We start from the raw sequence: 24,571 nt of genomic DNA on the forward strand, positions 1-24,571 counted from the left end.
CTCCTGATGTGGTCTTGAAGAGCCTTCATCCTCATTCTGGAGTGTAAGCTGGTACCTAGGCCAAGGAGAGAAGGCTTGGAACGCCAGCCTCCATGCTGGGTACTTCCGTCTGACCCGCAAGCGGCTGTCTTCTCTCGGTCTCATTTCCCAATACGTAAGATGAGAGGACCATCTCTTGAGTGTGGGAGGAAACGAATGTACAGACACATAGAGAAGACTCTCAGAATGGGCACGGGGCCTCTCTCCAGGTGTACACAGGGTGGTCTTGGAGAACTCTGACCTGGAGCTCTCTGAGACAACAAGACCCACTCGGCTCCCACAATCCCACGTTAGAGACGTTAGAAGCACAGATTAGAATCAAGGCTAGGTGGTATGAACTGTAGCTCCATTACCTATAGGCTTTTGTCCTCATCTGTATAATGGGACAATTGGAATCTCATTGAGTTGTTATGGATATTATAATCTGGTACACGACACACACAAAATAAATAAATTGGTGCTCTTATAGTTTTTATTTGACTTACAGTTTTTACTTATCAAGCAGGATTCCAGACTATCTAGCCAGGCTCCACCCCAGTTTAGGCTCCACCCCACTTTTGTCTCCACCTAGACCGGTAGGGCAGCTCCACAGCCTCCAGGGCCGGACGCACGGGGTGGCTTTCTCTACTGGGTATGAGGTCTTGGGTCTTCTGGCTGACTCCTTATTTGATCTTGGGAATATTGGCTCTTTGGGGCCTTCCGTTTCCCCCATTTGTTGAGGGTTGTGAAGTTCATGGTCCATGTTTAGGACTACGAAGCATGCTGTATGGGCAGGGGAAGACGTACTACCGGTATGATTGATCCTGCTCCATCTCAGAGGGTCCTTGGCGACTCGATACAGGGTCAAGATGCTGCTGGTCACCCAGTGCTTACCCTGAGATGGCAAAGACCAGGTGTCCCGCAAGCGCTCTGTGAAAGTAGGCGGAGCAAGCCTGAATACTGAAGCCAGTAGTGGGTGGAGTCCGGAGAAAGGATGTGGTCTCAGGAACAAAGAGGAAGGCGGGGAGGGGCTGTCTGGACCTCTCAGGGCTTATACGATCCCAGGCTATTTGCCCGGCTTGTGGCACCCTCCTGGACTTCGGCTTAAAGCCTTCATCCTGCCAAAGACCACCCGAGGAGGACGAGGACACCGCGGCAGCAGCCCCAAAAACTACAATACCCAACATCCCTGGACGGGGCGGGGCGGGAGTTTAGCGGGGGCGGGGCCCAAAAATTGAATTTCCCCAATAGGACCGGAGCAGGGGCGGGACCCAACAGAGAATTGGCTGGGACGGCTTGGCAGGGCGGGGCCAGCCAGCTGGCTGGCGCCGCGGGACAGGCGTCTGCCGCAGAGTCCAGGGGACGTTGCTGAACCGGCCTGGGATCCTGGGCTGTGGTGCCTCCTGTCCGCCCGCCCGCCCGCCCGTCTCCTCTGCATCTGCCGGGTCCCGAGCAAACTAACACGAAACCGCACGGAAAGGGCGGGTCGGATTGAGAGGTGGGTGTGAGGATCTCGGGGCGACCCTAGGAGTCTAGATGAGTCCGGGGGTGGAGTGGTGAAACCTGGATGTCTGGACAGGGATTCTGGAACTCCCAGGTCCGGGAGCCCCAACCAAATTACGGGAGCTTTAAGCCACAGGATTAAGGTTCTGAGACCTTAGGGAAGGCACCTATGGACCTTGAAGAGGGAGGCTCCACGATCCTCAGAGACACTAATCTGTGGGGAACTGATACCTCGAGGAAGCTTTCCTACATCCCGACCCCCTCCCGCGGGGTCTTAACAATCTCCAGGACCTCAAACTATGTAGCATGAAGCCATGGGAATGGTGGCAAGCAGTGACAGGAATTTCTGAGCAGAGTGGTACTAGGAACACCCTTGCCCAACATGAGGAAGCCCAGCATGTCCACAATATCTAAGACCGGTGACCATTAAATGTCATTGGGGAAGGGGAGTTACCCAGACAGAGTAGCTAGATTAGGAGGCAAAGACCCTAAGAATGGTTGGTGAGCTCAAGCAGTGACTTGAGCAGACGGAGTTCTTCAAACTCCAATTAGTGTGCATTAGGACTCCCCCAGACCCATTCACCGGATGGGGTGACTCACACTAAGTGACTGTTGTAGAGAGAAGGGATGATTTGGGGATGAATCAATGGACGTGGGGGTCCTGAGGCCATTTCAGTCACCACATTAACTAAGTATCCAGGTGTGCTAGGTCATGGATTCTCCAATTCCAGAGATTCCGGGGCTCCAGGAAGGAGAGAGTTGGGCTGGAAGGCTGGCACCAGGTTTAGGGATCCATTTTGATGGGCAAGAAACAAACATCCTGGAGTCTTGGCGGCATTTTTGGGAGGGGACTTCAGAAGGCAGAAATAACCACAATTTGTATTAGATTCTTCCTGCCCTTTGTGAGTTTTACTGACCCCCCCTGTGATGAATCTTTGGCCCTCTCCCATCCTCTCAGTTTGCCTGAAGTCCAGAGGTTGGGTGCCTCAGCTCCCCAAGGCCCCTTCAGTTGGGAAGTGAACTGTAAGTGGATTCTAAGTGTGTGAGCCGACAGGGAGAGCTGGACACCTGGCTCCGGAAGGTCAGGCCAGTTGGTGTCACAGGGAGGAAAGGCGTGAAATGGATATACGCAGAAGGCTGGCTCCAACAACTGATAAGACACAAGTAGCTCCCAGACCTATGGGAATGAGTGACAGTTGCCGCAAGACTTGGACATGGACTCAGCCCACAGCCAGACGCCCAGTTTGTGGAGAGAAGGCAGGTAGAGGGGTAGGCTGGGCAGCCCTAGAGATGAGTGGGTGTGACAGGAAGCTAGAGAACCGGCTTGCACCCCCTGGTGGTAAACAGCTTGGGTGGGCCTTGCCGATTCCTTTTCTCAATCCAGGTCCATGCCCTCCTTGTTTAGAGCTTAGTCAGGATGCCAACTTAGACCACAGGGCAGACTGGCAGCCAAGCTGGTGAGGCTGGAACAGGAACACCTATTCTTGGTTAGTGAGTTTTTCAGCAAACCACCGGAGGGCAGAAGACAGTTCCTAGCCAGGAGCCACCTGGCAGGGTAGGATAGGACAGAAATGAATGCTCATGGGCTAGAGAGGGAAATCGAGGCAAAAAACCCAAGGGACTGAGATTTCTACAAGCTCCAGCAGTCTAACTCATGTCTGCCTCTTGCAGAATTCCCCGAGTGCCACCAGGAGCTGACGCACATAAGGAGCTAGGGGCCAGCAAGATGGCAGACGAGGCCTTAGCTGGGCTGGATGAGGGAGCCCTCCGAAAACTGGTAAGTAGCCCTATTACTGTACAGTGGGGTGGGCAAGAGCCAGCCCTGGGATATAGGGCCGCTACTTTTGTACTTTTCATTACTTAGGAAGAGGGAGGGGTTTGGAGGAGAGGGTAAAGGATCGGCGCCAGGTTGGTTCCATTTGGCCGATCCACAGGCCCTTGTGGCATGTGCCTGTCCGTGTCCGGTGCCGAGACCTGGTCCCTACCCACCTCCAACTGTCATCTGTTTAAACAGTAACTTCTGGGGACTCACCCATGGGCTGCCACAGGTGTGGGAAGGCTGGATCTGCCTCTCCTGGGCAGCCCGGGCACTGCCCACTCCTGGAAGCCTGCCCAATGATAATGGTAGCAGCAATGATTAATAAACCAGAACACAGCAGTAGGTTGCTGAGTACACCATCTTACAGAACGTTCACACGTGCTCTGAGAGCCAGGATACCGCCACTCTGTGTGGTGAAATCACATACCCAAACGCTCCAGGTTAAAAGCTTTACCAGGGTCCAAACTCCAAAGGGGATCTTGGGATACCCAGAGTCTGGAAGAACCATGAGAGAGAAATAGACTGTGGGCTCTTATGGGTTCTGTGATGTCTAGTCTGTTGTTTTCTTATGTTAGCCTCAGGTTTTTTTTTTTTTTAACTTGTTTAAAAAAAAAAGAAGGTTGCTAGTGTTAGCACGGGGGTGAAACCAGGTATGGCCCTAACTTGAGGATAGAGGCTGGAGTAGTCCACTCCATCCTTGTTCACCACCTTCTTCCTACCCCGGTGTACAGGGAGGCAGTAGGACAACACAGCAGGGCAGTGATGTGTGTCCATCCGCAAGGCCATGCAAGTAGGCCATGGGGAGAGCGGCCACCACCCAGCCCCTGATCTCTATTCAGGGCAGAAAAGTAGAGACTGACTTTCTCTACAAGTGTCCCACAGCACCACCCATCTTTGCCCCTAGAGGCAGAGGCTGGGACCTCTTGGCCTAGTTGCCTTCATCCCCCTAGGCAGTTGGCCTGTGTGTCCTGGGGCCAGCCTCTTAACCTCATTCACGGCAGCCACTCCTTGCTGTGTAGCAGCCAGGAGATGGGGTTGGGTCTCCAAAGGCGCCCACCAGCCATCTTCACCGTCCCTCAAGAAGTCAAGAGTCCTCGTGGGAAGCCAGGCTGGGTGTCCATGCACTCTCATCTCAGAGGTTCTCCAGCATCAGATCCCACTCACGCAAGGTTTGGGTGCTGGGAAAAGTTACAGGGAAGAACGGGAGCAGTAGTTGACAGACGCACTTCCTCCCGGCCCCGGGGCCTGGGAGGAAAGGACAAGCGAGACCTGACCCCGTCTCGGCCCCGGGGCCCCAGGCCCGCCCCGGCCCTGCGCCTCCACCTCCCCGCGCCCGCCATTGCTGCGCCCCAGAGCTGTGAGAGGGTCCCACCCTCCGGCCTCGTGGCAGGAACGGGGGCGTCCCAAGCCCGGCTCCTCCCCGCGGGGCCCGGCCTTATATGGGAAAGCTGTGCCCAGCTGACTCGGGGAGCCGCAGCTGCTTCCGGCCCCGCTCCCGCACATTCCTGAGGTCGGGGTGGTGGGCTGCGTGGGACAGGGGCACCCGGGGACAAGCACGCCCGCGTGTGCCCTCTGCCACGTGTCTGCACGCCTTCTACCTCCCGGCCGGGTGACCTGGGGAAGCAGCTCAGGGGCTGTGAACCTCCCTTCCTTTGCAGATGGGGCGTTAAAGCCGGCGGTAGCGGGGGGCTTCCTGCCGGGCTCCTAGCAGCAGCGCCCGGCTGGAGACTGGGTGGGTGGGGCGTGGGCGAGCCCCGCGCTAGTGGCCGCAGCTTGCGGCCCTTCAGCGCCCCCTGGCGAGGCGTTTCCCCCGTTGCTCTCAACACTGCAGGCATCTCTGATCTGGGATTGAGGGAGGATCTGGAGGAGAATCGCTTCTTGGGCAGGTGGAGAGACTAAAGTTACAGAGACGCTAGGTCGGCCGGACGCCCCCAGCAGCAAGAGTAGAAAGCGCCGGAGCCCCAGTCCCGCCCCCTCTCCAGCCTCCCGCAGGAGGAGGAAGCACCCTCTTTCCTCCCAGGAGAATTTCACTAGGCAGTTTCAGAAATCGTCCCCTTCCCCCTGGTGGACAATAGCTCTTTGTATTTCCTTCCCTCCCTCCCACAGTCCCCTCTACACACAGTGGGGGTTACTGAGAGGGTGGGGAACTCTGGACACAGTAGGAACACTGTGATCTGACCTTTGGTGTTTGAGAGGGTGGGGAACACAAGACACACAGCAGGGACACTGGTCAGAGCTTTGCCCGCAGTCCCAAAAGGAAAGATCATGCCAGAGAGTGGCCAGCAGAGTGAGGTCCATCTCTCAGCCACGCCATCCACTTACAGGATTCAGAGGGAGGATCCCAGTTTCCAGATCGAGACACTGAGGTACCCAGGGGTTGTAGAAATGGCCAAGTTCCTATCTTGTTCTTTTTGTCCGGGGTTTGGAAATGGGGACCCGTGATAGAAAGGATTAGTTATTGTATTTCCAGGCCTTTACCCTCTGGACCAGCTGTCCCCCAAGGCCACCAATCTCCAAATATTTCGGGGAAGTGAGCATCTTTCCCTTGGTTGTAATAAGGTCTCCTAAGGCTTTGACATTTCTAGACCAGGCTCAAGGGGTCTTCAGTATAGAACATCAAAGTTCCCACCGTGACAGAGACTCCAGCATTACTGTTATCTTCAGCTTTAGGCAAACCTTGCAGTCAGAGAGACTGACGTTTAACGTCTCAAGTTATTTGACCATAAACAAGAAACGCATTTCCCTCTTATCAGATGGAAATAATGTATCAAGAATAGATAAAGGGGCTGGAGAGCCCAACAGTTAAGAGCGTTTCCTGCTCTTCCAGAAGACCCAAATTTGGTTCCCCCCACACCCACATCAGGTGGCTTACAACCACTTGTAACTCCAGCTTTGGGTAATCTGATGCCCTCTTCTGGCCTCCACAGGCACCCATACACATGGAGCATACACTCATACAGACACACGCATACACATAAATACAAATAAATCTTTAAAAAGGAAAAAACTCCAGAGACAGGCAGGCGAATCTCTGAGTTCCAGGCCAGCCTGGGCTACAGAGTGAGTTCCAGAACAGCCAGGGCTGCACAGAGAAATCCTGTCTCAAACAAACAAACAGAAATGACAAGTGGGGATTTAGTGCAGGGTCCGACACAGTTTAGGTCTCAATAAATATACCAATAGTTCTGTCTTGTCTTTGCCTCCTACTCCTGGCTGACTAGAACGGAGGGGAGAGGTGATGCGTTCTGCATATGCATATGCATGTTGTACACACAGAGGAGACCACCTCTGAGTCTCTGCCCCCTTCCCAGCTCCTGCTCTGTCCCAAAGGTCATTGTCCTACCTGGAAAATTAGGAAGTAGTGACAGAGAGGTTAAGGAATATGCCCTGACTGTAGAGTCAAGATTGGGACCTGATAGGGCCTCTGGCCTGAGCTTCGGGGGACTGACTCTCCCTAGCTCCTCAGGAATGTGGATCTTGGAAGACTGCCCCCCAAGGCTTTGCCCGCTCTCTTCAGATTAAGACAAGCTGGCTAGTGGCAAAACTGGACCAGCTCACACTCCCTACTGAAGCCTGTTCACCTCTGCCCACTCTCCACCTGCTCCCCAACTGAGAAGGAAAGACCAAGGAAGAGGACTGAAAAGGGAGAGCTAATCACCCGGCACTTTTCCTGTTCCTCTTTGCCTACCAGACCTATACTGGAGGCTTGGCTCTGCTACCGCCCTGTAAGCCAGCCCTGAGCCAGGCCTCTTCCCCAGGATCCCTTTGAGGGGGCACTGTGCCAGGTGGTGTGGGGAGGGCACCAGGATTGCCTGCACACCACGGGGAAGTGCGCTTTTCTGAACCTGTTTCTATCAGGTCCCCAATTTTCCTTGAACTGCTGAGCTGAGAAGCTGATGAGAGCTTCCATACTCTGTGGACACCTCCGGGGGCTCTAGGTAGACTCTGGTGCTAGCTGCCTTGTCCTTTTCTCTAGGGGACCAGCCCTTCCCATTCTGGGTCTTCACTTCTTCCATGGTGGCTAGGACTAGTAAAGAGGGAAAAGTAACCATTAGCCAACCAGGGAACTAGGACTCCTCTGCCTCAGTTTTCCTACCTAACATCTTTCCCAGCAGGGCCCTACTACTCTGGGACTAGATCACCAGGGGACTTCAGCTACCTGAATCACCCTTCCCTTTCCAGGGACCTTGTTGGTAGCTCAGAAGGGTGACCACACTCTTCCTGCTGTGGCTCCCGGGTCTAAAAGGCTAACGAAAGACTCAGGAGAGCGGGTGTCGAGTCACATAAAGGAGTGCCTGACTGCTTGGCGCTTGGCTTGGGTGGGTGGTTGCTGGCTCTGCACTCACAGAAGGTGGTCTGTGTACCACAGTGCACAGTGGGCTCCTCGGGATCTTTGGCGTCATGAGCTAGGTCTCTCCTAAAGATCTTGAGTGGGAGGCAGGCACGTGGAAGGCTTAGGGTAGAGAGACTGGAGACAAGCCTCTCATTGTGCCCCAGGCAGAACTGTGGGCAGCTGGTGCCAGTCCTCTGCCCCTGACAGAATGCCCTACCCCTCATTCCCACCTGCATTGCAGCTGGAGGTCACAGCAGACTTGGCAGAGCGGCGGCGGATCCGCTCCGCCATCCGGGAGCTGCAGCGGCAGGAGCTGGAACGGGAAGAGGGGGCTCTGGCATCCAAACGTTTCCGTGCCGAGCGGCAGGACAACAAGGAGAACTGGCTACAGTGAGTGGCAGAGGGGGCGGGGTTTGCAAGTGCAAGTGTGCCAGGGATCCGCTCATGTGGAGACAGGTGTGTCCACAGCCTGTGAGCATTGGCGTGCACAGGATATTTGTGGGTCTGGACCAAGTGCCAACTGTGGCTGTACAGTGTGGGTAGCATGTGGCATTCGTGCCTGTGTCCACAGATGTATAGATATCGATGTTTGTTTGCTCAGAGGTTCTGCCCAGACAGCTCCGTGTCTCTCTGTCAAGGTTCAGGCCTCTGACCCTGACCCTTTCCTTGGGCTCACATCCTCTGGCCCCTGTCATGCGATGGTAATTAGGCTCATGATGTCTCTGCAGCTCTCAACAGCGGGAAGCTGAGCAGCAGGCTGCCCTCACACGGTTGGCAGGGAAGCTGGAGTCCATGAATGACGTGGAGGAGTTGACCACACTGGTGAGGCCCGGGGGAGGCAAGGGGTAGGGGAAGGGTAAATGAAGACGTAGACTCCACAGTCTATCCCCTGTGGCCTGCCTGTCACCCACAGCTTCGGAGTGCCGGTGAGTACGAGGAACGCAAGCTGATCCGAGCTGCCATCCGCCGTGTGCGAGCTCAGGAGATCGAGGGTAGGTACCCTGCCCTAGACCCACCCTTGCCCTGCAAGCTGCTGCCTATAGCATGCCGGTCACTTCCTGACACTTGCCTCGGCCCCTCCAGCTGCCACCTTGGCTGGGAGACTGTGCAGTAGACTTCCTAGCAGCGGCTCCCGGGAGGACAGCAGGAGGCAGGCAGCTCACAGATTGGACCCTGGTAAGGTAAGGAGTGTGGGTGTGGAGGGAGGATGGGCCAGTGTCTTGTGCCTCCTGTTGCCAACAGAACAGGGCACAGTGCCTGTGTTCCTTTGCTACACTGCCATTTGACTGGGAGCTGGCCCTTGGCCAGTGTTTGGGGAAACCCTGGAGTTCATTTCTTATTCTCTCAGGCGACTCCAGCCATGTGCCTTCCACTCCAGACCTTGAACTCGGGTTTTTCTCTCAAAGCCAGCCTGTCTACACAGCTCCAACTGTTACTGTTCCTTCCCTATCGCTGCTCTTATGGATACATTGGCCCCTCTCCAACTTCCACTCCTACTTCCCACCCCTCCCCCTCCCACCCCGCCTGTGCTCAGCAGCCGCAAGTCTAGTCCCGGTAGCTCCCCTGCTTAAACACATCCCATGCTGCCCCTTCCCCTCCAGACAACCTGCATCCTTACCTCACCAGGGCCTGACGTCAGGCCCCTGCTGAGCGGTGCTCTGTGTCATCTCTATTCTTGAGGTAGTGTGGGAGAGAAGTCAAGACATACGGTTGCCACTAATGGCCAGCAGGGGATGCTAGCTGGCCAGTTCTGCACAACTCGACTTCTCCCTGACTAGCCAGGCTGAGTCCAGAGCTCTGGTCTAGAGGTCCTTTAGGAACAGGAGTCCCCAGCCAGTCTCCTGCTAGCACCAACCATTAAATTAGGATCTGGTGGTTGTCAAACCACCTTTGGCACTGACTAGCCTTCCTTATGCAGGTGTGCCCACAGGAAGCCGTGCCCAGCCTCTCTGCTTTGCATGGCCTGCTCTGTCAGCTCCACGGGTGGGGGTAGCGCTCGGAGTCAGAGAAACCTTGGTTGCATCCTGTGGGTCCGCTGCAGGTACCAGAGCAAGAGCAAGAGAAACAGCAGACAGCAGCGCCAGAGCCAACCCCAACCCCAGCCCCCACCCCTGAGGACACCAGCCAGGATGTGACCACGGTGACACTCCTGCTGAGGGCCCCGCCTGGGGGCATGCCCAGCTCACCACCTGCCTCGCCTGACGGTTCACCCACCACTGCTTCTCCCGAGCCTCTGCTAGAACCCGCCGGAGCCCAGTGCCCTGCTGCTGAGGCTCTAGACGGCTCTGAGTCGCTGCCTCGTCCTTCGAGAACTCCCAGCCCTGAGCCCCCCATGTCACCAGCACCCCCCAGCTCTCAGGGGCAGGTCATCAGCAAGGTGAGTTTGGTGAGGGGCAGGGATGCCAGGCAGGTGGGTTCCTTGGTCTGAGAGCCCCCTCCTATGTGGTGTCTCCCTTGCAGCCCCTGCCTGGCCCCACAGAGCCCTCTAGCACCTTGGGCCCCGCCAGAGGCTCCTCCAGCACTAAGAGAACAGGTGAGGATCCCTGTACAGGTTGCTACAGGCGTCTGCTTGCCCCTGCTCCTGCTCCCCTTTCCCTGCCTGGAGGATGGCTTCTGCCGCTTCAGCAGCTCTAGCTTTCTTGGGTTCAGGCAATCCCTGACATTCCCCACCACTGCCCCTGAGGTATTCCCGCCCCTGCCACCCATGGCCAGAGGCCTCCTTACAGCCTTGAAAGGCAACGGGCCTCAGGCACATTCTTCTCCCCAATAAGGGAGTGCACCCATCACCCAGCTGGATCTATGGGCAGTACTGGCTGGGGGGTGGGGGGGGGCTGTCCCCTAGTCTCATCAGTAAGGAGAATCTGGATACCTTCCTCTGGCCCAAACTTACCCCTGGCTCCTAAGAGTGTCCACGTCATCCTGGGGGTCAGTGCAGGAGAGAAAGGAGGAGCCTCCAAGAGAGCTGAATAGACAGGCCTCGGCAGTGAGTGTGCTGACCGTGGTGAGGAGGCTGCAGAGGGGTTGAGATAAATGTGACATGGACACCACCCCACCGTTTACTTTTCTTTCTCTTCCCTCCGGTATGGCTGCCACCTGTTCACCAACCTACCAGATCTGGCCAAACCACAACCCTGCCAACGCTCCCTATCTGTGCTCAGTCCCCAACAGCCAACCCCAAATGGAGGTACTGCCCATATTTACCATCCCCAGGTTCTGGGCAGTCCCTATCCCACCCAGCCACCGACAGCCTTCTTGTCTCTTCCAGGACCGTCCCAGTTCCAACGGGCTGGCTCCGTGAGAGACCGCGTCCGCAAGTTCACATCTGATTCTCCTGTGGCTGCCAGGCTCCAGGATGGCCCACCCCGAACAGCCCTCACTTCACTGACCCCCACAAGGCTCCTGGGCCCCTCCTTGGTCGGCACCACCCCTGCCTCCTCCTCCAGCAACTCCTCCTCTCGAGGTCCCAGTGACACTTCCTCCCACAAGAAGCAAAGAGAACTTGCTCCTTCCCTGGCCCAGCTTCAGAGCTGCCCTCGAGAGGAGGGCCCTGAGGGGCGGGGCTTGGCTCCCAGGTCCCTTGAAAACAGAGCAGGGGGGCCCAGGCCCTGCTCAGAAGAGCCCAGTACCCCGCTGCCCGTGGGCATTGGCACTGGGGAATCCGGGGGCAGTATGAAGACGACGTTTACCATTGAGATCAAGGATGGCCGTGGCCAGGCCTCCACAGGCCGGGTGCTGCTGCCCACAGGCAACCAGAGAGCAGGTAGGTTTCTCACTGCTGGGGCGGAGTCCTTGCCACCCCTCACTCCCAGTTCTGCATGTGAGACCAGTGCTAGGGCCGGTGTCCAGGGTGTCACTCACCTTGACTGGCACTGCCCTCACTCCACCTGGCTCCAACAGCGGCCCTTCTCCCCAACCAGAATTGACACTGGGACTGCGGACACCCCCGACCCTTCTCAGCGCCAGCAGTGGGGGCAAGAGCGCCGTCACCCACGTCAGCAGCCCTGGCACTGTGACCCGACTGGGCAGTGTCACTCACGTCACCACCTTCAGCCATGCCTCCCCTGGTAACCGAGGAGGCTGCAACTTCAAGGTGAGCCTTTCTCCCCATTCCACCAGCCTCACCATCCACCACCTGCAGAGACGGCTGAAGGGTGCAGGGCTAGCAGGCCTTCTCCGCCATGTTGGGGGTATGGCTAAGATGGAACCACCGTATCACCCAAAGACATATCTGAAGTCCTTCTTCCCATGTGCTGAGGCTTTTATTGTTTAGTTTGTTTGACGTGGAGTCTCTTGTACCTTGGGTTGGCAGTGATCTCAGGACATAGCCAAGGGCTGAACCTGAACTCAGTAATCCTCCTGTCTCCACCCCCACCCCAAGTGCTGGCATTACAGGTGTGAGCCGCCATGCCTCGATCCATTTGCTGACCTCTGATCCTTGTACCTAAACTGATCAGTTCATTCTTAATGAGCAAATGTGAAGACTGAGGCTCAGAGAAGGTGGTGGGGCCTTCTTCCTATGGCACCCCTTATCTCCCTGTTTCCACTCAACATTGGACATCAGCCCCAACGTGCAGATCAGATCACAGGCTAATGCAAGCTCCGCCTAGTCCATTAGGAGATTGTTGATTAGCATCTTCGCCATGGGGGCAGGGCAGAACCACTGATGAAGACAGACAGGCAGGGGGGTACCAGGCAAGTGAGGCACCAGCCTAGCAGGTGCCACGGGAACCGAATACGATGTATTCCTTCTATTATTCATTCCCAAGCCCAGGATCAACTGGCTGGGAGCTCAGCTGAGGAAGAGATTCCTAGTGGGCTACCCAGGTAATGCCCTCTATGCTGTATGAAAGACTGAATGGGTCTTTGAGGTGAGGTGGTCAAACAGAGCTAGCTCTGGGTCTTCTGAGGGGTAACAGGAAGAGAATGGGAACGACAGCAGCCTTCTTGCCACAAAGCAGGACCCAACAGATAGGGATGGGTGTCGTGAGGGGTGGTTACAGACAAGGCTCTTGGGGAGAATGGAGGGTGTCAGGGTAAGACGGCTCTGGCACTAACAACTCACCTGTCTCCCCATCTGAGGAGAGCAGATGATGTGTCCATGCTGCACTTGCACAGTGGCTAGGGTTGGATCTGAGCACCGTGGCTGGGCTAGAGGACGTGTCTCTCAGGGCCAAGCCCCCATTCCAGCAGATTGCTTTAAACCCCACCTCTTTGTGCCTCCATTTCCCTGGCTTGTTTAAAGGTTTCTGAAACAGCATGGCATGAGAGCAGAGCTGTGCAGGAGTCCCGCAAATAGAAGTCTCGCAGCTGATATACATGGCGTCTCAGTCCATGCCCTGCTCCCTGCCCCCTGCTCCCGTCTGTCTACCTATGGGTCATGGGCTATGGTCTCGGTAATCTTTGAGACGTGCAGCAGCCTGCCTGCCTGCCTGTTTGCGCAGGCTACCCATCCCCCTCCATCCTCTCCATAGATGAGCCCAGAATAGGTTTCTATTTGGGCAGTTGCTCCAGCTGGCTGGTAGCAGGCTGGGAGGCCAGTAGGGGCGGGGCAGGCTCACTGCCCTTGCCTTTGCCCTCAGACCAGCTGCGAAGACTCTGATGCTGCCAGCGTAGACAGCAGCCCCTGCTCCTGCCCCCACCATTGTACCCCAAAGAGTCCCCGCTAGCACTATGCCGGGAGTACCAGGGCCTGGGCCTGAGATGGCTGTGGCCTTTGAGGAACGGTTGAGCCAGGCATTACAGGAGCTGCAGGCTGTGGCTGAAGCAGGCCGGTCAGCGGTGACCCAGGCAGCTGATGCAGCCCTAGCCACTGTAGAGCCCGTGGCTCAGGCAGCTGAAGAGCTTCGAGCGGAGACAGCCGCCCTGAGCCGGCGGCTAGACGCACTGAGCAGGCAGGTGGAGGTGCTGAGCCTGCGGCTGGGTGTTCCGCTTGTGCCGGACCTGGAGTCTGAGCTAGAGCCCAGTGAACTGTTGCTGGCTGCTGCCGACCCCGAGGCCCTCTTCCAGGCAGCCGAGGATGCTGGGGCCCCTGTGGCCCACCCGCCTGCCTTTAGCACCCGCCGCAGCTCCTCTGGGGGTCCCTCTCGCAGGAGCAGTCTCGTAAGTCAGTCTGTGGGAGGGACTTGATTTGAGCCCAGCTCTGCTGAGTGTCTGTAGATGTACCAACACTGTCTCAGCCTCAGTTTACCTCACTGTGCAGAGGACTAGACACTGGTACTCTAAGATTGGGGCAAGAAGGTGCCGGGCTCTTACCCCGGTGGCTGTCTTGCAGCTTCAACCAGGCCAAGCCTCTCTACAGCAGCTGCTACCTTGGCTCTCCCTACAATCATGACCGACAGAGGCCCTGCTAGGAGGGGAGGGCTATAGTAGCTGAGCTGGGCCTTGGTTTCAAGGGGCGAGGGGGGAGGGAGTTCCCCTCGGGGAGACAGGTCAGTGCTGGGTGCCCCTTAGATACTGGTTCCCAGCAAGGTGGGCAAAGAAGGAAAGGGTATGGAGCTCCAGAGAGCTCTTGGCTTGGGGTAGCCTCAGTCAGCCACCTTCTTAGGAGCCTCTGGGACCTGGTGCCCCCAGGCCGTATCACACTCACAGAGGGCCTAGCCTCAGTTTCCCCTGTGTCATAACAGGGACAGTAAAATCCCCAGTGCTTATACAGGTATTTTCTACTGAATGGAAACCATTGTTACTACTGCTACCAATTTGGATTAGTATGATTCCGATATGTGGGAAACTCTATACAAAGCTGCCAGTTTTACTACAGTGAGCCTGAAACCAACATGGCCAACCTACATTAGCAGCCCTAGCAGGCTGATGGTTATTTCCAGTGCTATGCCCGCAGCCCCAGGATCTAATCCTCTCCCCCCCACATCCCTGCGTAAACCCTACACCCTCTCCACTCTCTGTAGATGGAGCCAGATCCCCCAGAGCCTGCCTCTGTGACAGTGGAAGCCGCTAACGGCGCAGAGCAGACCCGAGTGGACAAAGCCCCAGAGGGGCGGAGCCCCCTGAGTGCCGAGGCGCTGATGGCCATTGAGGATGAAGGAGTCCTGGACAAGATGGTACGTTGGCTCTGGTAGGCGGGGGCTGGCAGAGGGTAGGGATTGGCAGGCCCCAGGTACGCAAACGACCGTTTTATCTACAGCTGGACCAGACTACGAACTTTGAGGAGCGGAGGCTCATCCGGGCTGCACTCCGTGAGCTCCGACAAAGAAAGAGAGGTAGAGAGCCAGTGGCCCACTCAGATCTAGCCACTCCACCCCTCAGCTGCGCCCCTCCCTCCTTCGGGAGTCCTTCCATGGACACTGCAGCTCAGTAGCTGCCCTCCTCGTGTCATCTGCCCGTGAGCCATCTGCTCCCTGGCCTCCCTGCCCTGTGTCCAGCTGTACATTCCCAGTCACTCCCCTCGGCCCTTCTCCCCTTGCGTCTAATTGCTGCCCACTGTCGGGTGCGCCTTGCCTCAATCCAGATAATCCCCCAGCTGCTCCTCTCCCCTGGCTTGCCTCCCTTAGCCTCTGCCCCTGTGTGTGGCTAGTTCCTCTTTCTGCAGTTCTCTGGATTCGGCTCTTGTCTCCCTCATACTCTAGATTTACTTCTGGAACAGTTGTTCTCTGGGAACAATTACTCCCCCACCCCACCCCACTCCCAGCTGGCAGTCAAATGCCTCATGCGTCCCTGACAAGCGCGGTACCGCTGTGCTCCATGTGCCCCGATGTCCCCTTTCCAGCCTACTGACTTTTTCTTCCAGTTAACCCTCTCCACCAGCTTCTCTCTCAATTGTTCTTTCCCTGGATCCGATTGCTTCTCCTCATCCTCCACCCACCCCTGGGTCGAGGTAGCCTTCTAGTCGCTCCTCTTCTCCTTGAGGCTAGTTTGAAGGTCCACCACTCAACTGCTGTGTCCACACAGCTCTCTTTGGATGTCAGCTATTCCCTCCTGACTCAGCTGCTTATTCCCATAGGAACTTGTCTTGGATCCAAATACCCTGTGACATCAGCTCTTCTCTATTCCCTCTTCCACCTGCAGAGTCCATCACCCCCAACACACACTCAGCTCTGTGCCAAGTTATGGCTGTCCCCCCATCCCCCCTTTTTCAGCCATCCCCAGAGAGGCACTGCTTTCCTGTGCCATTGGTGTTTCTAACGAGCTGCCTCCACTCCCTCCCGTGTGCCCCCCTTGTGTCTGTGCATGTGTGCTGTGTGGCGCTGGGCGGCCCTTCTGGGCATGCATGGGGCATCCCCTGCCCAGACCAGAGGGACAAGGAACGAGAACAGCGATTACGGGAAGCCCGGGCCCGGCCAGGGGACAGCCGAAGCAATATGGCTACGGAGACCACCACAAGGCACAGTCAACGGGCAGCGGACGGCTCAGCTGTCAGCACAGTTACCAAAACTGAGCGGCTCGTCCACTCCAGTAAGAGGCTGAGCAGGGCTTGGGGCCCAGGGCGAGCTCAGCGGGATTCCCTGTACCTTTCACACGCTTCTGTGTCCTGTTTCCTGCCCCTCCAGATGATGGCACACAGACGGCCCGCACCACCACGGTGGAGTCAAGTTTCGTGAGGCGCTCGGAGAGTAAGGCCACCTGCTCCCTCTTCTGCCTGCCTGCCTGCCTGCTCACCTCCTTAAGTTCTTCCTTAAACACTGTGTCTTCAACTGCACCCTCACCATCACCTCTCTACTGCGGCACTTCTCTCCTATGGCAGCCTCCCCTCGCGTTTCCTCAGGTCCAGCCCGGGTCCTCACCTCACTCCCTTTTCCACAGATGGCGGCAGCAGCAGCAGCAGCACCACAGTCCAAACCAAGACCTTTTCCTCTTCCTCTTCCTCGTCCAAAAAGATGGGCAGGTGAGCATGGGGCGGTGCCTCTGGAGACCTCACTGCATACCCATTCTGCAGAGGGGCAGGTTGACCTACTGAGAGGATAAGCACGCAGTCAGGGAGGTCCCAAACACGTCCTGCTTGCTTTGTGATCTCTCTCAATCCTCAGCCACACCACAGGGTAGGGGTGGAGGACGCTGGTGGAGACCAGACACTTGCTCTGGGTTTCACACTGAGCCTTAGAGAGTGACCTACCACCACTCACTGGCACTGCCACCTTCCAACATCTGCAAACCACATCTGGGCCATGTGTTGATGACTTGAGGCACTTGTGAGGGAGAGGTACACCCCACAGTACAGAGGATACAGGGCTGGAAGAAAGCAGACCACAATGATTCCAGTTCTCAATTGGTGACCTGCAATGCAAATTCCAGACCTGCAACTGTGTCCTCTGACATCCTACAAAAGAGGCCTCTATTTCCTCATTGTCAGTGAAAATAGTGTGGATTCCTCTCACCTCTTGTAAAGTTTGTTAACATATTTATTCATTTTTGTCTCTGTGTGTGTGTGTGTGTGTGTGTGTGTGTGTGTGTGTGTGTGTTACTGGGTACTAGAACCTAGGGCCTCATGTATGCTAGGCAAGCACTGCACCACTGAGCTACATTGCTGGCCCTCTTTGCTTTTTTACTTTGAGGCAGGGTCTCTCCCTAAATTGCTTATATTGACATTGAACTCCCTCTGTGGTCCAACAGGCTATGAACTTGCGTCAGCTACCTCAGTATCTGGAATTATAGGCTTACATTTTTTTTATTGGATTTTTGCGGTGTGGGGAGAGGTGGGCACATGACAGAGTCTCACTGTGTGTCCCGGGCTGGTTTTGAACTTGTGATCCTCCAGCCTCAACCTTCGGAGTTCTGGGATTCCAGGAGCACACCAACGCATCAAAGTCCCTTGTGGTGTTTAAATAGCACAGTGGGAGGACTGAGGGTGTAGCTCATTGGTAGAGCATTTGCTTAGCACACAGGAGACCCTGATTCCTTCCCCCAGCACTAGAAGTAACAAAAGGACACACAGTAAAGTCTTAAGAGGCGTGAGCTACCACTGTTTCTATTTCATGCTGCTCACTTGACTACTTTTTTTTTTTTTTTTTTTTTTGGTTTTTCGAGACAGGGTTTCTCTGTGTAGCTTTGCGCCTTTCCTGGAACTCACTTGGTAGCCCAGGCTGGCCTCGAACTCACAGAGATCCGGCCTGGCTCTGCCTCCCGAGTGCTGGGATTAAAGGCGTGCGCCACCAGCGCCCGGCTTTGACTACTTTTTATTGTTTGGTTTAGGTACTGGGGATTGAACCTAGGGCCTTGTGCTTCCTAGGCAAGTTCTTCACCAGTAAGCCGCATCCCTGCCCTTTCATTTTTTAATTTTGAGTCAGAGTTTCCCTAACTCATCCAGTCTATCGCTTAGATGGTTCTCGAACTTGCAGTCTTTCTGGTTCAGCTTCCCCAGTAGCTGGGATTACTAGTCCATGCCACCAGGTCTGGCTCACTGTTATTACTTGATAATGCCTAGGTTCTGAGCTTGCTGAGAACTTGGCAGTAGGACACACATCCCTAGAAAAGTGCTGGGGATCAAGCCTGATCAAACAAGCTTGGCTGCCTCCTGTGTTTGTGCCTTTGTGTACTGCTCTGTAAAATGGGTGTGACGAGGACACCCTCTGTTAAGACCACCCTCTACTCCCCCTACCCTCCTTCATTTGTTAGTGAAGTCACTGGTGGTAGTTGATGCAGTATAAGACCTCTCCTAAACGCTGCTCCATAGCAGCCCAGGAGGACCCCATGCAGCCGTACAGAGAGAGAGCTGCACCAGTTTTGGCATTTCCAATACCAACAACATTGAGCTAATGATCCTGATCTGGTGCCAAGAGAGTGGACCCCACTCTTCCTCCAACCTAGCATTCATTTTGTCACCCTCCAGCATCTTCGACCGAGAGGACCAAGCCAGCCCACGTCCTGGCAGCCTGGCAGCCCTTGAGAAACGTCAGGCAGAGAAGAAGAAAGAGTTAATGAAGGCACAGAGTCTGCCCAAGACTTCAGCATCCCAAGCACGCAAGGCCATGATTGAGAAACTGGAGAAAGAAGGCTCTTCAGGGTGAGTGGTAGGAGGTGTGAGCTGGCCAGTGGAGATGGTCTGGGCATTGGGGATAGGGCCTGAAGCTCAGTGGGTGGAACTGGAGATGGGAGAAGCAGGGTTCCAATTGTGATAGAAAGTCATGGAAGATTAGACCAGGAGTCCAAAGGGTAGGCTGGCCCACTAATGGAGTCTTGTGACCCTCCCCCCCACATTACCCCCACAGTGGTCCTGGCACACCCCGTACAACTGTACAGCGTTCTACCAGCTTCGGAGTCCCCAACGCCAATAGCATCAAGCAGATGTTGCTGGACTGGTGCAGAGCCAAGACCCGTGGCTACGAGGTGAGCCCAGTGGAACTCCTCAGCTTGGTACCTGCTCCTTAGAGTTAGTTCACAGCTCCCATGTACTCTGGCAGGAAACATGAAAAACGTTCTCGGATGGGAAAACTAAGTATCAGGGAGACCACGTGTCCTGCTCTGGATCCCAGAAGGGCTCAGTGAAGGCCGTTTGGGTTTGGTGGGCATGATTCAAGGACGGCTCCGGCTCTTGGAGTCCATCCAGTGTTACACAGAGTAAATGTAAGCGAGGAATGACTGGAACATGCCCATAGTCTTAGCTGAGTGGCATTGGGCTTCTCAGTAGCCCATCCCCCTAAAAATCACAGTTCAGGGGATTCATACACCAAATTGGAAGAGGCTCATGGGGTTGTTTGTTTGTTTGTTTGTTTGTTTGTTGATTTATTTAATTTCATTTTTATATGCATTGGTGTGAAGGTGTCAGATCCCCTGGAACTGGAGTTATAGACAGTTATGAGCTGCCATGTGGGTGCTTGGAACTGAACATGGGTCCTTGGAAGAACAGCTCATTCTCTTTAATGCTGAGCCATCTCTCCAGCCCCAAGGCTCATGTTTTGACTACTCACTTACTGTATAATTTTGAGCAAGCTACAAGGTCTGTCTGAGCCCAACTGCCATGGGTCTGGGGTGCCAGAACGTTGGGCAGAGAGGGTTAGCAAGCATGGGAAGGTTGCCCCCCAGGGTCCTGACCCGCCTCTACCTCCCATAGCATGTGGACATCCAGAACTTCTCCTCCAGCTGGAGTGATGGGATGGCCTTCTGTGCCCTGGTGCACAACTTCTTCCCAGAGGCTTTTGACTATGGGCAGCTTAGCCCACAAAACAGGCGCCAGAACTTTGAAATGGCCTTCTCATCTGCTGAGTAAGTATGGGCCCCATGCCTCCTGGCGTCAGCTGGGCTGAGCAGCCCTGAGACCCCATGGAAGTGGCCAGTGGTACTGTGGGTCTGCAGACGAGACCCCCTTCCCCCAGAGAGTTTCCATCCTCCTCCACCCATGCCCACCTGTCGCTGAGTGTGCCAGGTGCCTACCGGAAGGAAGGAGCGGCAGGCTCGCCTACCAACCAGGCTACAGCCCACCAGGTGGCCCTGTCCATAACTTCTCCCTCCTCCTTCTGCCCCTATCCCTCCTCTCTCCACTTCTCTGTCCTGCTCTCCCTCCCACTACCACCAGAGCTTCCTGCTCCCACGGGATCCCGGCTGGAGATTCCAAAAGGAGGCTCCTGGCCCAGGCACCGTGCCCGAGTGACCTATATAGGCCTATATAGGACATCAAAAGCCCTCCACTTTGGAATCGTTGCCCCTTCTGCACACTGCACCCAAGCACCCTCCTCCATCTTTTTCTTATTCTCCCCTTCTCTTTCTGGTTCCCTCCAGGATTTTTCCTCCTCCTCCCCCACTCCTCTCACGCCTCCCTCACCCCCCCTCCATGGGGCACAGCCCTCCTCTCCAACCTCGGCACCAATGCCGTTGCCCCCCCCTTCCCCCTGCGTCCCCGCTTGCCCCAAGAGTTCTCTGCACCTGTGACTGGTTTGCCCCCCCCCCCACCCTTGTCTGCACCGCTCACCATTAGTGATGGGTAGTGAGCAGCACGTCCACCGTCGGGAGGGGGCATGCGGGAGGCTGGCAGATGCGGCACTGATACCGTAACTGAACTCATGTCTCTGTGTGTGTATGTGTGTGTGTGTCTCTGTCCTCCTTCTCTCTTGGCCCTCTCTCCCTCCTTCCTCCACCGGGTCCTGCCCCCTGCCCCTTCCTGGCCCCCTCCCCTCCCCAGGACCCATGCGGACTGCCCGCAGCTCCTGGATACAGAGGACATGGTGCGGCTTCGAGAGCCTGACTGGAAGTGCGTGTACACGTACATCCAGGAATTCTACCGCTGTCTGGTCCAGAAGGGGCTGGTAAAAACCAAAAAGTCCTAACCCCTGCTTGGGGCCCCACGGTGAGACATGTCGCCTCTCCCACCCGTCCCATTTCACCGGAATCTGCTCATCAGTGCACAGAGAGGGGTGAGGGGAACGGGGGAGGTGCCGGGGGGGGGGAGCCTCAGAAAAGCCGAAGGAGACAGGCAGGACCCTAGGTGACACTATTGCCAGTGGGTAGTGATGACAAGGGAGGAGACCGGCAGGGGAGCCCAGGAGGTCCCAGACTCAGGCTTCAGGCCCAGGATGGCAATCTGTAAAAAGGAGAAAAACTCAACTGGGATCTGAACAGTTCAGGCTGAAGGAGGAGAAGGAGCTGCAGACACAGGAACAGGCCCAGCAGGGACAGGGACAGGAGAGATGGAGAACATAGCATAACCTGGAAGGAAAGGACTCGATGAGAGTTGGAAGAGGGAGGACCACAGTTGGAGGACCCAGGAGTCAACGGTATCCGAACAGGAGAGGCGTGCTCAGGCTAGCATTCTAGAACATTCCTTGGGTGAAACTTGAGATAGTCAAGATGGAGCAAGAGCAGAACTAGAGGAAGGGACAGAGCCTGATGTGGCGGTGCATGCCTGCAGTCCCAGCATGCAGGAGCCTGACGCTTGAGGGTCACGGTTGAAGGCCAGCTTGGGCGACATAGCAAGACCCTGTCTTTTGGGTTTTTTTTGTTGTTGTTGTTTTGGTTTTTCGAGACAGGGTTTCTCTGTGTCGTTTTTGGTGCCTGTCCTGGATCTTGCTCTGTAGACCAGGCTGGCCTCGAACTCACAGAGATCTGCCTGACTCTGCCTCCCGAGTGCTGCCTTTTGGTTTTTTGAGACAGGGTTTTTCTGTGTAGTCCTGGCTGTCCTGGAACTCACTCTGTAGACCAGGCTGGCCTCCAACTCACAGATATCTGTCTGCCTCTGCCTCACACGTGCTGGGATGAAAGGTGTGTGCCACCACTGCCCAGCTACAAGACCCTGTCTTAAAAAAAAAAAAAAAAGGTAGAAAGACAGGGTCCCTGATCTGGTTTGGAGAAAGGAGGGTCAAGACACACTCAAACTCAGAATGTGCCATATGGGGAGTTGGTGGTGTCCTTCTCCAAAATGGGGAGCTTGGGAATGGGTCCAGTTCAACAGGAAGATGTTTCTGGCTGGCTCCCCTAAGCCATATGGCTTTCCCATTTGGTCACCTCACCTCAGGGCCACAGGAAAGAATTCTGACCTGAACTGACTGTCCCATTACAGATAAGGAATTCAGAAAGCAAGTTCAGGCCACAGAATGATTCCAGACTCTCCATCCCGTGGTTCCTTTTATAGCCCCACCACTGTATTCCCACCAGTTTTGTAGACAGAAGTAGGTGGGAGGCAGAGGTAGGATCCCAGAAGACGGCAGAGTCTTATCCAGCATCCACAAGGGGTCAGAACCAGGACTGAAGTAAAGATAGAGGTCCAAAGGGACAAGGGATTGCTGGAAGATATGTGACTCAGAGATAGTCAACAAGGATGCCCTGGGGTACCCTCCTGGGCCAGGGTCCCTGGTGGGAAGGAACACATGTGCACACACACTCAGGTCCAGGTGTGGAAAAACAGACTTGGTACAGTCTCTCGGTCATATATGGACTTTGCTGCTCAGCAGGCCACTCTGAAGAGGCTACTGTAGCTCTGATCGGGTAGGAAAGTGTGACTCAGCTTCGTGCTGTTGCTTTAGTTGCCTGATGTTTGGCTTGTCACTTGGGTAGCCTGAACCATGTACCCCAGTATAAACAATGGCTTTATAAGGTCTCCAGGGAGGCATCACGGGCAGGAGGGAGCTCCGGACTGGGGGAGGGAGGCTGGGATCCCTGGGAAGATAACTGCAGTTGGAAGATGCTCCAGAGAGAGGCCGCCTCTTCACCATGGCACAGCTGAATAAACAAGCCAAATGTGGGGTGGGGATGACCCCACAAGCACGCACATAGCCCATCATAAGTAAAGCTGGGTACCTGTCACTTATCCTGAGTACTTCCAAGGTCTCAAATGAGGTCAGGAATGACTAAGAGGTGAGGGGCAGATTCACAGGAGAGAGCAGAGTCTTATCCAGCACCTAGGAGTGAGTGATCAGAGGTAGAACCCGGACAGAAACTTTTCTGCTTCTCAGCATGGTGAGGAGCTGGGCTGTGATCCCAACTACGCCGGAGGCTGAGGTAGGAGAATCACAAATTTGAGGCTTGCTTGGGCTTCAGAGTGATTTCAAGACCAGCCCCAGCAATTTATTGAGACCCTCAATCTCAAAAGGGAAAGAGCTAGGGATGTAGCTCAGTGGTCGGGAGCTTGTGTCTCAAGCTTGAGGCCTTGGATTCAATCTCCAGCACCACAAAAATACAAAAGTGGTCTAGGTGGGCTGGCAGTCGATCCCACCCCTGCCACAGTCCTGGGTTTGAAGGTACCAGTTAACCTGGGTTAGCCCGTGTCCGGGGAACAGCAGCAATCTGCTTTTGCCTTCCCTGCCAAAGTAAGCTTGTGGAGCAGCAGTAACGAGGGGCAGGTGCACACTAGAGGCCAGGAGGGAGAGTAAAGCGAGCCTGTACCCCATCGTAAAGCTGTGGGGGAAAGGTTCCTACAGTAGGGCAAGAGCAGCAGTTGCCAACACTGGGTTGAGGACCTGTATCCCATTACCAGGTCTAACCTGGCCCCTTCTGAGCTGTGAGGCTGAGCAGAGTGCAGTACTCTGAAGGAGAATCAGAGGGCAGTTGCACACTGAACACAGTGTAGGGTGTGGATGATCCAGCTGATATGGCTGGGGTCCTCATCTGCCTCCCTTGCCCCCAGCTCCCAGCGCAGCTGATAAGGGCTAAAGGAGCACTCCTGACATACACCCCCTGGCCTCCATTTCCAGTAGAAGACCTGTTCCTAGGAGAAAGCGCGTCACTAGGGACTCCCGGCCATAGAGAGACTAACCAAAGGGGATGGCTCCCAGGGGTACAATGGCCTAGCTGAGACTCTACCAACAGGGGTATACTAACTAGTACATGAGCAGGTGGGCCCTGCGGAGAGGAGTTGGGGTCTAGAGCCAGAACCTGCCTGCCTGAGGTGGGGCATGGCTCGCTCCCCAGCTCCATCTTTCCTCTATCTGCTTAGCCTATGGGCAGGATGGCCCCTGGGTTTGGCTGTGGCTTTCCGGTCCTGGAAAGTGTTTCTAGTCGATGGACAGTCTGGAGTTTGTGAAAAGACCAACAAGCTGCAGCAAAGACCAAACCTCGGGGCAGAGGGACACAGCAAAAAGCAGGCCGGCACTGATAACAACTCCTGTGCCCCTTCCCCTGCAGGATGCTGGTGGACTGTGTGCCCCTGGTGGAGGTGGAGGACATGATGATCATGGGCAAAAAGCCCGACCCCAAGTGCGTCTTCACCTACGTGCAATCGCTGTACAACCACCTGCGGCGCCATGAGCTGCGCCTGCGCGGCAAGAATGTCTAGCCACTCTGCTCACACCGCCCAGCCCGCGCTGCAGGCTGTCCCCATCCCACCCCAGCACCGTCCTCCGTCCCTCTCCTCAGTGCGCCTGCCCACCGCCGCCGCCGGGTCTGTCGAAACACCCCTCCCCCCTTGTACACACGCAGCGTTTTGATAAATTATTGGTTTTCAACGATCCTGACTTCTCTCTGCTGTCTTGGGGAATGGCATCGGGTTGTGAATTTATATCAAAATGTCGCCGACTCCCACAGCC

The 24,571-nt window shown here is 55.7% G+C and overlaps 1 protein-coding gene and 1 long non-coding RNA gene across 7 annotated transcripts; one reads left to right on the top strand and one right to left on the bottom strand.

The window, feature by feature from the left end:
• Positions 1–1,362: 1,362 nt before the first annotated feature.
• Smtn (smoothelin) lies at positions 1,363–24,461 on the top strand. Of its 4 annotated transcripts, none has more exons than XM_059275620.1 (21): positions 1,363–1,516; positions 3,193–3,298; positions 7,915–8,063; positions 8,402–8,495; positions 8,587–8,665; positions 8,757–8,854; positions 9,715–10,050; positions 10,134–10,206; positions 10,786–10,857; positions 10,939–11,433; positions 11,591–11,763; positions 14,576–14,728; positions 14,812–14,887; positions 15,915–16,079; positions 16,175–16,237; positions 16,428–16,509; positions 18,451–18,624; positions 18,830–18,947; positions 19,672–19,823; positions 20,737–20,805; positions 24,171–24,461. In XM_059275620.1, the coding sequence occupies exons 2-21, from the start codon at positions 3,248–3,250 to the stop codon at positions 24,319–24,321; spliced, it is 2,823 nt and encodes a 940-aa protein (XP_059131603.1). In that variant the 5' UTR covers positions 1,363–1,516; positions 3,193–3,247; the 3' UTR covers positions 24,322–24,461. The 4 variants fall into 4 exon arrangements, with proteins under 4 accessions (XP_059131603.1, XP_059131601.1, XP_059131602.1 ...); XM_059275618.1 differs by having other exon boundaries at positions 20,737–20,901; positions 24,171–24,284; XM_059275619.1 differs by lacking the exons at positions 20,737–20,805; positions 24,171–24,461 and adding an exon at positions 20,134–20,651.
• Positions 7,421–11,204, bottom strand: LOC131921020 (uncharacterized). 3 transcript variants are annotated; one of them, XR_009381824.1, is made up of 4 exons: positions 10,875–11,202; positions 9,292–10,683; positions 7,904–8,492; positions 7,421–7,765 (listed from the first exon to the last, which is right to left on the bottom strand). It is a non-coding gene; the product is annotated as an uncharacterized LOC131921020 (long non-coding RNA). The 3 variants fall into 3 exon arrangements; XR_009381823.1 differs by having other exon boundaries at positions 7,421–8,492; positions 9,292–9,347; positions 10,564–10,683; positions 10,875–11,184; XR_009381822.1 differs by having other exon boundaries at positions 7,421–8,492; positions 10,875–11,204.
• Positions 24,462–24,571: the final 110 nt, after the last annotated feature.

The sequence above is a fragment of the Peromyscus eremicus genome, chromosome 10 (genome assembly GCF_949786415.1).
Source record: "Peromyscus eremicus chromosome 10, PerEre_H2_v1, whole genome shotgun sequence".
NCBI classification, from domain to species: Eukaryota; Metazoa; Chordata; class Mammalia; order Rodentia; family Cricetidae; genus Peromyscus; species Peromyscus eremicus.